Consider the following 13916-nt stretch of genomic DNA (forward strand, 5'->3'; position numbering starts at 1 on the left):
TGAGACCTAGAAAGCCCCTGAGACACTCAGGGAAGCAGCATGGGAAGACAAGGAGATGAGCTGCCTCAGGAAGCTCATTGCAACAATGGTTGGAGTGGAGAAAAAGCGAAACCAGGCTGAGTTACTCATCAGGAGGAGGAATGGATACATGAGCTCCAGCATTTCTCTGCAATCCAAAAAATCGAGGCAATTTTAAATTAACAGGGAGAGACGTTAAGCGGAAAAAGCAAGTTGTAGGATATGTATAGAGATATCATTAAAAATAACTGTGTGTATTATGTGTATACATACATTAAATATATCTGTGTATTTGTACTGAAAAAGAAGAGTCTGAAAGGATATATGCCAAGCTGTAAACAGTGGTTACTCCTTGGGGTAGATGTCAAAGGAGAGAAGTACATTTAGTATTTTACATTTAGTAGAGACGGAGTTTCACCATGTTGGCCAGGCTGGTCTTTAATTCCTGACCTCAAGTGATCTGCCCGCCTCAGCCTCCCAAAGTGCTGGCATTACAGGTGTGAGCCAACGTGCCCAGCCTAAGGCTGCACTTTCATTATTTTGTTCAGTGTTTCTGGTGGTGATGGTGGTGGTCATGGTGATGGTCACAGTGGTGGTGGTGGTGGTGGAGGTGATGGTAGTGATGGTGGTGATGGTCATGGCGGTAGTGATGGGGTTGCAGGTGGAGATGGAGGTGGTGGTGGTGGTCATGGTGATGGTGGTAATGAAGGTGGAGGTGATGGTCACAGTGGTGATGGTGGAGGTGATGGTGATGGTAGTGGTATGGTGGTGATAGTCATGGCCGTAGTGATGGGGTTGCAGGTGAAGATGATGAAGGTGGTCATCTCGATGGTGATGGAGATGCTGTGTGTGTTCTATTTGAAAGCTGTGAGTGATTATAAGGCTTAACTTACCCCATGTTCTGGCAGTGGAACTCTAAAGAGGACCAAACAAAAGCCCCCTGCTCTGTTAAATCATTCTGAAGCTCCAAATACACTGTATTTCCTGACTGAACAAGTCATGCAACAGACAATGTACTGTTGGATATTGTGGTTGTCTTTTCCATACCAGGAAAACTAAACTACATCTCATGGATGAGGCTGTTGTTGTTCTCAGGGTAATTTTGTCTATGATCAAGAAAAGAGGGAGCCTATGGACAGGGCAAAGTAAGGTGCAGGAGGCCCCAATATCTCCAGGATTAAGGAAGAACTGGTCCTGGATTCTGAGTTATGCAGATACACTGAGATCCATGTTGAAGGGTGAGCCGGCCCTCACCAGGGAACAGAAGTCACGTTTAGGTTGTGATTTAGGCCACCCCTCACCCCGCCCCCCACCACCCCATCCAGAGTAGCCACTTCTGATAGCAATTGTAATTTACTCTGTTTAGCTTCTGATGTCCCCAATCCATCACAGCAGACATGGTTGGCTTTGGCGAACCTAGCAGAGCTGTGCTTTGGGAAGCTGCAGGGGGATCCAATAGCTACGGTGGGGAGGGGCAGAAAAGCAGTGACCTGGGATCCTGCAGCCGCTGCTTCAGGGAGGAGATGGGTGGCCGGAGGGGACCAGTGGTCATTAGGGTGGTTTTGTGGAATACACAAACATTTCTTAGCGCTTCCCAGAAAGTATGCGGGAACTCTCCTTTGTCCTCAGGCTGGAGCTCCTACTCCTAATATCTGAATATTAAAGAATATATGCTCCCCCCTAAGGTTTGACATGGTCAGGGTCACTTGTCACACTTCAAGAAAACCTGAGTTACTTGCAACAAGCATCATTTAATTTTGCAATTTAAAAAATAATGAATGAAGCTCCAAAGGTAGAGAAGAAGGGAAAGGAGGGAGGGAGGCAACAGGAAGAAAGAAAGTTGAAGAAAGGAAAGGAAGGAAAGAAGAGTAAAAGAATAAAAGACAGAGTGAGGAGTACTATGGCTATAACCAAAGAAGTTGGAAGGAGATAGAACGAGGGCAAAGTCACGGTTGAAATGTACCCCACACCTCAGTCTACAGAGAGGCCCCCGGAAACCTGACCAAGCAAGTTGGGAGCAGGGGCCATCTGCCACAGTCAAGAAATGAGAGGAAGAGCTAGCCCTTTTGCTCGGGAGAACTAGAAATGTGAGGTGGGGCCTAGCAGGCCAGGAGCCAGATGCTAAAGGCTTAGACCTGGCACCTGCCCCAGGTCTGGAGAGGACATTGATGGGGCCTTGAGGTCTCCTTTGTAGCTGCCCAGCTCAGTCCTCTAGGATAGAGAGGCAGTCAGGGAATAAGAGACCTGGAACAAACAGCGTACATATGTTTGACACTTCCTCTGTGCTGTCACTACACTGGGCTACAGAGAGAGATGCCCTGACCTAAAGCCTGTCTGAACCAGGGATCGCTCCATGGCGCTACAGAAACAAACATGGATGTAGGGGCTGAATATAACCCGAACGCAGCTTTGCAAAGTTTTAAAAACTTACCCAGCCACTCACATTCAACTTGGCCAAAAATTCTCCATGACCTCACTCCTTTTTATGAGCAGCTGTCCTGATACTAATCCTGCCTCTTTCCGTAATCCCTCTTTCATGAGACTGAGAGAACGCGTCATGAGCCTAAAGCAAATACACTCACACAGCCCTGCACTTCGTAACTCGCATCACCACTGCAATGCGATCATGCGCTTGTCTAACGCTCCACTGCCGGGAAGTAAGCCTGATTGCGTCTCCTGTGTGCACGGCTGGGGCCCTGGCACCAAGCCTGGCACAGGCAGCACTGGGTGCATATTTGTTGAGCGCCTGTTGGCATGCTGCAAACATGGGAACAAGGAATAGGTTAGGTCTGGGAAATTACGCCCCTTCTGATGAAGGCTAAAGAAAAGGAAATCTACTTGGAATTCCATCAGATAGGTATGGATTGGTCATTTAAAAGAATAGAATCACTATATGTTAAGTTTTTTGAACTTGTGCCTCCTGTTCCTTCTCTCTCTCTAATATCCCATAAGGAAGGGTACATGAAAGGAACCTACTGAAGAGTTCACTCAAATCATACTCTTGGGACTAGACGGAACCTTCGTAGCCTTCATAGCAGAGCTGCCTACTCAGTGTTTCAAACTTTATAAAAGTCAAGTGGTTTTTCCAGCCTCTGGACATGATGAAAGAAACCACTTCTTCCCAGTGCATTTTAGATTGGGTGCTAAGACTTGTTCTCACAAATCACTTGCTCAATAAATACTCGAGCACCAACTCTGTGCCAGGGCATTGCAGGGCTCTGGAAATATGACGGCAAACACAGCTGACCTTGCCCAGGTCTCGGGACCTTCAGCCTCACCATCCTACCTCTGCTGGTCCAGGGACACACAGTAAATCAGCCACATGAAGAGGGGTCTCCAGCGGGGCTGCTTCACAATTGAGGAGCCATGACTGAAGCTGGGGTCAGCAGCCACTGGACAAACTCATCTGCTGTACTTGAGGACACGAGCAGGGTTGTCATGGGTAACACCAATGAAGAGGAGATCTGAATTTCGGGGAAGCAGCCTGCACTTGGAGTTGAGAGGCCCAAGTTCCAATCTCGAAGGGGCTCTCCTTCTTCCATAATTATCTAATCAACTAGTGAGCATGGGTCTAAGTCTGTGGGAGCTTAGACAAGCTCCAAAATGCAAAACTGTGAGCAGAGAGCTTGGCACACTGAGGGCCACCTGTCTTCCTTCCAGAAGTTAGTACTTCTGGGACTAACTTTGCTCTCCATAAAAACCCTCCCCATTGGCAGACACACAGAAAGAACCCAAAGGTCAGGTTTTTAACTTGCCTGAAATCCTGTGGCTTCTCACATCCCTTTGTCTACCAAAAATAATGGAATGCTCTGGGTGACTGACCAATTGAATCTAGAAAGGACGTGAATTGATAACCATGAGCTTTGCCGGGCCCCCAACAACAGAAGCTTCTAAGAAAGGCCATAGATGGGGTTGGAATTTCCATTGGCCCTGGAATATAGGGCCTGGGAGAAAAGACAAGGTCTCGGCACCAAGTCAAGGGTCCTTTCCATGCCATCTGCTGCCCTGAGCAGTGTGCTAACAAGAGTGGGTACCTGTATATTCTGGCCTGCCTCATAAAGAAGTCAGATCATCGTCAGGCTCAAGGCAGAGAATATGGGGTGGCTTCAAGCCCCACCTAACGTGAGGTATTTCTTCATCTCCATCTGGCCCTGCCCAGCATGCCCCCATGTTCCCACATACATCCTCAGAGCTGGGGAGAGGCCCAGCCTAGCCATGCCCTACAGATCTAGGACACCGTTGTGGGGTTTGCAAGCACCACAGTAGCTGGCTGAAGTCTTGGGGTTCCTGGTGAGAGACAGCGGGAAGGGGATGTGGGGATGTGTAGTGAAAGGAAAAGACAGAGATTTTCCTGGTTGCTTGACAAACATAAGCCCAGCCCTTAGCTTCAGCCCCGGCTCTGACAACATCAGATCACAGTAAACCTCAGGTCCCTGTTTACTCCCCTTCCCCGGCTCTACCTCCCCTGGTTTCTCAGTGCGTCTACTCTTATCTGGCACTGATAATGTGTGGGCTCTGAAAATGTGCCCTTTGGTCTAAAAGTGTGGGGATTCCAAAAAGCCTCCAAGAATGAATGACTCAATCGAGGCTGAAAAGAGCCACATCGTCCAGATACGTACATTTGCTGGGACCCAGCTCGCAAAGCACTTTAACAATCTTTTCGCAACCGCTGTCCACATGGAGTGAGGCTGCAGGGCTGCCATTCCTACTCCTAGATTCTTGTCTTCCTGGATGCATCGTCAGTCCGTGGTTGGGATTCCAGCACCGAGAGCTGCGCTGCTGCATGTAACTCCTCCACTGCCTCTGAAGACCCCCTTTAGGACCCAAGGATCAAAACCCTACCTCAGGGTGCTCATCTTGTTCTCCCTGTTCTATTTAAAAAAAAAAAAAAAAAAAAAACGAAAAAAAAAGACTAAGGGACTGATCCTACTGCTCTAGTCTCATTCCAAAGGGGTTCCTAGACTTGCTGTTGATAAAGTCGACAACTGCTCTTTGTTTAGTTCTCACCCGACCTCCTATTCCAGTCAGAGGGCTCCTAGGCCACCCCAAATATCTGTGGCTTGCCCACATCTGCACTGTGCCTTTGTTTATGAGTTACCCCCTTGAAGACTTTCCTGCAGCCTCTTTTGTTTGTTTTTGTTTGTTTGTTTGTTTGTTTGTTTCTTGACAGTTTCGCTCTTGTTGCCCAGGCTCTAGAGTGCAATGGCACTATCTTGGCTCACTGCAACCTCCACCTCCCTGCTGAGTAGCTGGGATTACAGGCGCCCACCACCACGCCTGGCTAATTTTTTCTGTATTTTAGCAGAGATGGGGTTTCACCATGTTGGCCAGGCTGGTCTCGAACTCCTCACCTCAGGTGATTCACCCACCTCGGCCTCCCAAAATGCTGGAATTACAGGTGTGAGCCACCGCGCCTAGCCTCCTGCAGCGTCTTATCTGTCACGCAGACTAACATCCTTTAAGACATGCTCCCAGCCCATGGCTAGAAAGGCTGCAGAATGTGGAACTATTTGATGTCCTAACAGCTCCTGCCAACATGAAAATGACCAGCAGGCTCAGTCATGCTGCCGAGGTTAAACTTCAACTGTTTAAACGCCAACCGTGGAATCTGCAAATGGGTAAATACCATACTCTGTACAGGGAGCCAAAGAATCCGCTCAAAGCAGCTGCTCAATATGTGTCAGACCGGGCCTTAGTTACAGAGCAACACAGACGGACTAACAAAGTACATATTCTGATGTTTCATGAACCTGCTACGTCAGGGAGACTAATTGAAACAGCTCTCCTGCCAAGCAGAAAATTCCATATGGAGAAGAGATAAATAAAAAGAAGCTGCGGGCTGTGGAACATCAGAGGAAAGCAGGTCCCTCTGAGAGATGTAAGTTAAATATGTTTAGTGTAATCTGAGATACCCCGGGGCCTCTCCAGCTTGGACAGACAGATGAGGTTACATTAGGAATAACCTGCATTCCACTCCATGCCCTGGCTGCTCGTGATGAAGCCTTAGCAAGGGCTCCATGTCTATTTCTGGCAGTGCCAAGGATGTCTCTTGGTTTCTCATGAACAAAGCTGGTCCTGCCAAGCACCCATGGGGTCTACCAGACCTGGCTGTTTCTTGTCCATACCCAGAGCAGTGGGACCTTCTTGTTGATGCATTGTGAAGTCAAGACCTCTCCCCACTTTGTATATGTACCCCAGGCTCTTCAAGGATTTTTAGTGAAAGGGCCATTTGAGAGTTTGAATCATTGATCACCACCCACATGGCACTCAGGAAGAGCTGAACCAAGGGACACATCTGAGCACCAGACATGGCAGGTCATCCTCCTCCCCCAGGATCATCCTCCTCCCCCAGTGACCAAGGCTTCATTACTGAATCCAGCTGCTGCTTCTCTGGTGGAATTCATGTAGTCATGGCTGGTTAAGTCTCAGTGTTAGCCAGACCTGCGAGTCCCAGCTCGGGCTTGAGCAGAGTTCCCCATTAAAAGGAATTAGACTCTTTTTCTTTGTTAAATTGCCTTAGGAGGTAATGCTTCTGGACCACAGTCATGGAACACAGACAATTTCTATCACAACATCAGATGTTAATGATATCCTAAGCTAATGCTTGTGTTGTTATAACAGACTGAGAATTAAATTAATTTAAACAATGATATCTACAGAAAAATTATTTTGCTGGGTGTGGTGGCTCATGCCTGTAATCCCAACACTTTGGGAGGCCAAGGCGGGCAGATCACCTGAGGTCAGGAGTTCAAGACCAGCCTGACCAACATGGGAAAACCCCATCTCCACTAAAAATATAAAAATTAGCTGGATGTGGTGGCAGACGCCTGTAATTCCAGCTATTCAGGAGGCTGAGGCAGGAGAATTGCTTGAACCTGGGCAGTGGAGGTTGCAATGAGCAGAGGTTGTGCCATTGCCCTCCTGCCTGGGCGACAGAGCGAGACTGTCTCTCAAAAACAAAAAAACAAAAAAACAAAAACAAAAAAAAAAACAGAAAAATCATTTTAATTTATAGAGTACATACTTTTGTAAAAACTATTAAATGCTTAGAAATTTTTTTAAAAACTGTGCAATCTTCAGTAAATTACCATACCACTCTGCCCTTCAAGGTATTAAAAGAAATAACCCCAAATTCCAATAATCTCTAACACTCAATGAGTCTCTATAATCTATACTTTCCCAAATATAACCCAGAAATGAACAACCATAAAAGAACAAAAGAGATTTTAAAAAGTACTGGAGAAATTTATCGCCTGCCTCCATGTCTATAAACATTCCATGGACACAAAATACAATCATTTAAATTCCCTGGAAACCACCTATATTTTTGCAAAAAATTCATTCTGACCAACAGTTGGGAACCAAGAATAGGTCTAGAGCTCCTAATTTAGGCAGCTGTCCCAACACAAAAGCAGAGGAGCCAGAGGTGAGTTCTCCAACGCCGCACCTGTGTCTGCAAACGTTTACACAAGACCCTTGAATGGAGAACATGCCTTGCAGGGCAAATTCAACTTTTCCAAATGACACTTCTATAAGTTACTACATCTCTGTGAAGGATGCTGGATTAGTATTAACTGTCTTGCAAATACACATACAGAAACTCAGGTAAGGTCAGCCTTACTCAGTAGATAAACCCCAAACACAAAACCAACTGGGTCAGCCTGTCATAACTGGATCCCTCTTGCATGTAAAGACAAAGGTTGTCTTCTTGGAGATGGAGAAGAGTTCAGCATAGCTCGCTTTGGGGCCAACTTAGAGCATGGGTGAACCAATCCTAGCTGTCCTCTGACAAATAACAGCAGGAGTCCTGCCAGGAGCTCCTCCCCCAAGCACTCGGCTCCACGAGGCAAACCTCAGAAAATTACAGGGGAAAAGGGCTCTCCATTTCTCAGTAGGGGGCACCCTGGTCCCCACCGCCACTTTGTTTGCCCTCCAAGGGAAAAACCTCTCAATACCAGGTCCAGGAGCAGCTGGGTGGGATCACTCAGAACCCAGCCAAGAGCTAATTTTCTCTTGGCTTCAAAATCCATCCTATGCTTGGAGATGCTGGGGCTGGGATTCTACAAACCACATTCTGGCTTCGTGCCCTGATAGGCTCTGCCCTCGGGAGCGCTAGCAGGAATCTGCAAGGATAAGGAGGAAGTAGGAAGTGGCTCCTTGTTCACTTCCTGTTTGCTTCCTGTTCACTTTCTATCAGCTTCCTATCCCTGCCAGACAGGTTGCTAACCTTAGCAGCACTTTTTCTTCACCTGGGCAGTGGCAACTCCTCCCAGAAACGTTTCAATGCAGTTTTTGGTTTTTCCAACACTCACAAAAGCAGCCTCAGTGGGGGTCCCCTCAGAGACACCAACAAAACAGCTCCCCAATTCAAAGGCAGGGGAACCATCCCCACAGGGGCTCTCCTTGGAGCTCAGAGATACCAGCTGCGTTGAGCAGCATCCCCACTCCCCCACCTCAGAAGTCTGAGATTCAGCCCCGTTTCCCTTCTCCAGGCAACTACCTTTCAATGAGTCCAGCATCTTCCTCTTGTTCCCAAGCCTCAAGTGTGATGCCTGCTTCCTGTGGTGCTACCTCCATGCATACCTTTGTATTCCCTTCCTGCCCTTTACTGTCACCTGGTTAATCATCCTTTATATTATCTCTAATAAAATAGCTGGTGTGATTTCTATCTCCTGCCTGGACCCAGACGAATCACCCACATTTTGGTCCTGAGCATCTGTGGCAGAGACTAGAGCCGGGGACTGCTCAACCCCACCAGAGAGCAGTGTGGGAGGGCACACACTCACCCACCCACCTACAGCTCACATTCTAATCTGGTTTCTCTCAACCAAGCTCTGCATGAGCAAGAGCAAGTTCAGATTTAAAGGACACCATGAAATGAGTGGTAAATGGAGCTTAATTGCTGTACGTTCTTGGGGGATGGCTGCAGGGACCCCTAGTTAAACATTTGCATGTTTCTCCTTGTTGGTCAGTAGCGAACTGTAGAGAGCATCCTCATCACAGGCTTTCGGGCAAAGATGATCTTGTTATAGTTTTCAGCTGGACAGTCTCTGGAATCCGTATGTAAGCGTGTGGGTTCTGGGATCATGGTAGGAGCCATGGCCGATACCGAATAAGCACCCCACATTGATAACGTGGATTCTGACAGCATGTCCCTGAACACAGCTTTGCCGGAAGACTTGGACGACTTTCTCCTTTTTGGCTGAATGACGCTGGAAGGTTTATTCTGCCTAGATGCCCAGGGGCTTTCTTCAAGGGCATGCATGCATTCCAGTTCTCTAGTTTTGCTTTTCTCAATGAGTCGTTTCACTGTCTGGGAGGTATAGGTGACATAGGCTGGCCAGGGGTCGTGTTTTTCAAGCAGCTTCCGGGGAAGTCCAGTGTTTTCTGTGAGTCCTACCAGCAAAGAAAGACAAATGCAGGCCATTTAGAGGCAGTCACATGCAATAGCTCGGTTCTTCACACAATGGGAAGGCCTCGGAACCAGATTTTGAAGTCCTCCCTATTTTGCACCCCTTGTATTCAGTCAGAATAAAATCCAATTCAAAGTAGGGGAACAGAATGACATCCTAGAAAGTATATCAATTAAACAATGACAGAATCGTAAGGAGCAAGAGACAGAATCAAACAGACCTGATTGATTTTAAATATTTGCATAACCTCAAATTGTTTTACCCCTAAACTTCTATTTTTTCACCAATAAAAGTGGTTAATCGAAGGCCTGACAACTAAAGAAAATAATTATTTCAAGGGCTTGGAACAGTACATCTTAGTGCTTAAAAGCATGGGTTCTGTACTTGTCTGCTTCAGATTCCTACTCTACCCTTTTCGTAGCTGTGAACCTTGAACAAGTTTCTTAACCTTGCTAAACTTCAAGTGCCTCATCTGTAAAATGGTGATTAGAACAAGACAAAGTTCATGGAAATTTCTTGTGGATTAAAGATAATTTATGTAAAGCTTTTAGCACAGTACATGACATGTAGTAATCAGTAAATGGTACCTAAAACTTTTGGCTATGTCTCCCAGCCCAAACTATTTCATTTAATCCTAGTTACACCTTATAAGGTAGGTATTCTCCCCATTTAATAGAGAACGAAACTGAGGCTGACTAGCTTGCACGACTAACAAGTGGTGGGTTTGAACTCAAGCTTAACAAGGCTCAAAAAAACACAAAGCTTTTCACTATGGTTGCTGGCCAGAAGTTTTGGGTGTTTGCCAAGAGGGGTAGGTGTTGCTAGAAATTCAGTCCATTAGTTTATCAAGCAGCCTGTTCCTTTACAGATCCAAAATCATGGGCATGTCAGTCCTTCCGATCTTTCATTTGCAACGTCACTCTATTTAGCAGAAATGATTCCATTTCTCTCCTGCAGCTGCTACCTTCCTCTGTGTTCTTATGTGGTGCATTCTTTCCCTCATTCTCTATTTCTTTGGTCAGTTCAACTGGAGTTTTGCAGGGAGGGGAGTTAAAAGAGTCATCTTGCCATCTCCAAACTGAATGTAGTTTTAAAAAAAATGCCGTCAGTGGGGATAATCAAGTGAAGTGTAGGTTGTATTCCCACACTACCTCGTGCGTGTCCAGGAGCTGGAGCTTGTCTGGGGACAGAGCTGTCAGGAAAGAATGTGCTGTAGAAGGATTCCATCTCCCTGTAAAAGTCATGTGTGACATTACCTCTCCCTAGAAAATTCCCGGCAAGGCCTCCAAGCACAGACTGTTCACCCTTGCCTCCTCCGAGCAAATGTAAAGATCTTGTGGGATAGGGCATTTGCATGAATCTGGCAGAGTCCAAACTCAAATGCCTGGAGCAAAATGAGCAGCAACCCCCTTCCATCTCCTGAACATGCTTTGTTCTCTGCCAGCATAACGAGAGTGGCCGCGCAGTGGCCTCTTCCCACTGCAAATCCTCCAACCCTAGACAGCCCCAGGGCAGGAGCTTCCATTGGTAACGCTCCCAACCCTACCTTCTTTCTTCATCCTTCTTGCATCCATCTTCTTTTTAATATTTACTGATTTCTTAACATCACAGGTCCGGATTCCTATGGGAAAATACGCCTGTTAGCCAGAGACTCCTCAAACTGGCCTGAGTGTAGGAAAGCGATTAGTAGCCACCCTGGGCGGGAGGTCCTAAGTCCTATATGGTCTCTGCATGAGGCTAAGGTGACTTCATCCCCTGAGAAGAGGACATGTTTTCTGTGGAGCTGGAGACAGGCCAGGTGAGCCCCGCAAAGGCCTGCAGGCATGGCCTTGCTCAAGAGCTGTAGGCTGTCATGACAGTCTCTTGGTTTTCTGCTTTCCAGTCTCCTAGCTTTAAAGGAGAGAGGCTGGGTAGGCTGGGGGCTGTGTGGAGGCTGGTTCACAGAGGGGAAGTGGGGAAAAAAAGTCCCCATTTCAAAACCTTGCTACCTCCTCTACCAGATTCCGAGAGTGGTCACATTACTACAAGTGCGACATACAACCTGCACTTCTCAGCCTGGAATCAGGGAGAGAAGGTAGCAGAGATGGGCAGCGGCCAGGAGTCAGCTACCGGGGCCCCAAGCCCAAGTTGAAACATGGAAGTCTAATGCTCTATGCGGCCATGCAGGGGGGAAAATCCAATGGAAACCGTGTAGCGGTTCTCAATCTTGAGGCTGCATCCACCTGGAGAGATTGTTAAAGCCCAGATTGCTGGGCCCACCTCTAGAGTTGCTGATTTAGCAACCACTGTTTTAAACCAAAACGGGGAAAGAAAAAAAAAAACTACTGGAGATTTGTAAGGTTATATTATTAACTACCTAGAGACAAGAAATGGGTCCAGGAGATCTTTTTGGTTCCTTTCCAGCTCTAAGACACATGCACAAACCTAAGAGTTCATTACATTTCTATACTCAATTTTGCCATCTCTGCGGCGTTTAAGCACTTAAAAACGCCATGAAGCATTTCCACTATCACCTGCAAATGCCCATTGAGAAAGAGTCTCAGATGATTCTGAACAGCTCCCAGATGATGCTGGTGCTTTTTGGTCTGGAGACCACACTTTGAGAACCATGGATCGAAGGCAGTGCTTCTCAAATTTTAGCAAGCACTAGAATCATCTGGAGACCTTGTGCAACCACAGATACCCAGGTCCCACCTTAGAGATTCTCATTCGGTAGGTCTGTTTTGAGGACCTGAGAATTTGCATCTCTAACTAACTCCTAAATGATACTGATGTTGCTGGTCTGTGGTTCATACTCTGAGTAGCCCCAGTTTAGACTGAGTAGTGAGTGTTAAGCCTTTTTTATCAGCTCCCATATACTCGTGAGGACTGACTCATTTCTGCATGGAACACTCCTCTGAGATAAGCACTTCCCAGGTTTTTCATCCCCCTTTTTCCCTAATCAAGGAACTATTGTGGAATACTAGTGAGTGTGTCATTGACAGGGGCAACTTTAAATTCCACTATTTTTATAAAGTAAATTACTCACACATTTCAGCATCTAACAAAGGATGACATCCCAGATTCATTCATACTCCAAAAAAAAGGTGTTTTTTGGTCAAACCTATTTAGAGACAGATCTTACGGAGTCCCTGCTGTGGGTATCAATGGCAATCTTCCACAACAGTGCAGTTCTAGAAGAATTCACAATGTCATTATTCTGAGGCTAGGGAAGAAATAATGCTCTAATAGTCATCTAACCTACAGAAACTTTCATGTCATCATTTTTTTTTTAATTGTAAGGTAAAGCATCTTAGTTTTCCTTCTAAGACCTACTATAGGGCCTCAGAATTTAAAGTCATCCATTCCAAGTCCCCCATAACACAGAGCATGACATGCAAGTGGCCACTCAACTTGGGCCTCTCTCTACCTCTAGTGGAAATAGAACTCTTTACTTGTCTTCCACATTTTAGCATTGTCAGAAATTTCTTGGCTGGCCACCGTGGCTCATGCCTATAATCCCAGCACTTTGGGAGACAGAGGAGGGTAGATCACCTGAGGTCGGGAGTTCGAGATCAACCTGGCTAACATGGTGAAACCCTGTCTCTACTAAATATAAAAAATTAGCTGGGCGTGGTGGTGCACGCCTGTAATCCCAGCTACTCGGGAGGCTGAGGCAGAAGAATTGCTTGAACCCGGGAGGCGGAGGTTGCAGTGAGCTGGAATCACATCGTTGCACTCCAGCCTGGGCAATGGAGCGAGACTCCGTCTCCAAAAAGAAAAAAAAGAAAGAAATTTCTTCATCTTCTCATATGTAAAATAGGATGCCAGATGGTGGCAATATGTTTCAGCTGGCAGTATTTGGGAGATTTGGGAGTCATTTCTTTCATCATTGCTTCTAAGTTTCTAGTTGATGAACCTGAAGCCTGAGGAAAGCACAGTCTTGGTCAAACATTGGTTTCCAGACTTGTGTGCATCTGTGTGACCCACCACTCTGCTCAGAGCCTCTGGCCAGGACTCACCTGACCCCTACAGCTGTGCCGTGTGACTGATAGGACAAGTCTACAAATGGTGGGTTTTTCTCATGCCTGCTGAAGCAGGGACTAGGAAACCATAGAAAGAGCCAAGGGAGGGAGTGTTTGAGACTGCCTCGAAACTCATGGGAAGGACTTGTTTGTTTGAAAATAACAGGAGACAAATAGTTGACATTAAGTCTGAAGAGAAGCTGTGGGCTTTTATAATTTCCTTCAATTCCAGCACAAAGGTTCCATTTTGTGTCCCTGTAAATGAAATGCAAACCAGCAGTCTACAGACAGAAACAGCATTGACGGGAGGGGCAGGAGGCAGAGTGTTGAAGCGGCTTTCTTGTTTTTCCTACAGACACAAAGCCCATGTTCAGACCACTGGGCTTTCAGGGCCAGCTCCCCACTCCCCCCACTCAATCTCTCATCCCACCATTTTCAGAATCTAGTCTGATAGACTGGGTTTGGCCTAGATCATTCAATT

General features: G+C 46.6%; 1 protein-coding gene across 5 annotated transcripts in view; it reads right to left on the minus strand.

Annotated features, from left to right (window-relative positions):
• Nucleotides 1-7249: 7249 nt before the first annotated feature.
• The window catches only part of CDRT4 (CMT1A duplicated region transcript 4), a 32692-nt gene continuing 26025 nt past the window's right edge, over nt 7250-13916 (minus strand). For 4 of the 5 annotated variants that reach the window (XM_009189712.4, XM_017950364.3, XM_017950365.3 and 1 more), the window contains 2 exons: nt 10978-11052; nt 7250-9414 (listed from right to left, as the gene is read on the minus strand). In XM_009189712.4, coding sequence (XP_009187976.2) covers nt 8987-9414; nt 10978-11052 — 503 coding nt within the window. In that variant the 3' untranslated portion in view covers nt 7250-8986. The remainder of the gene's footprint in view (nt 9415-10977; nt 11053-13916) is intronic. The other variant, XM_009189713.4, reaches the window with a different exon arrangement.

Source organism: Papio anubis, chromosome 17, assembly GCF_008728515.1.
Source record: "Papio anubis isolate 15944 chromosome 17, Panubis1.0, whole genome shotgun sequence".
In the NCBI taxonomy this organism is placed as follows: Eukaryota; Metazoa; Chordata; class Mammalia; order Primates; family Cercopithecidae; genus Papio; species Papio anubis.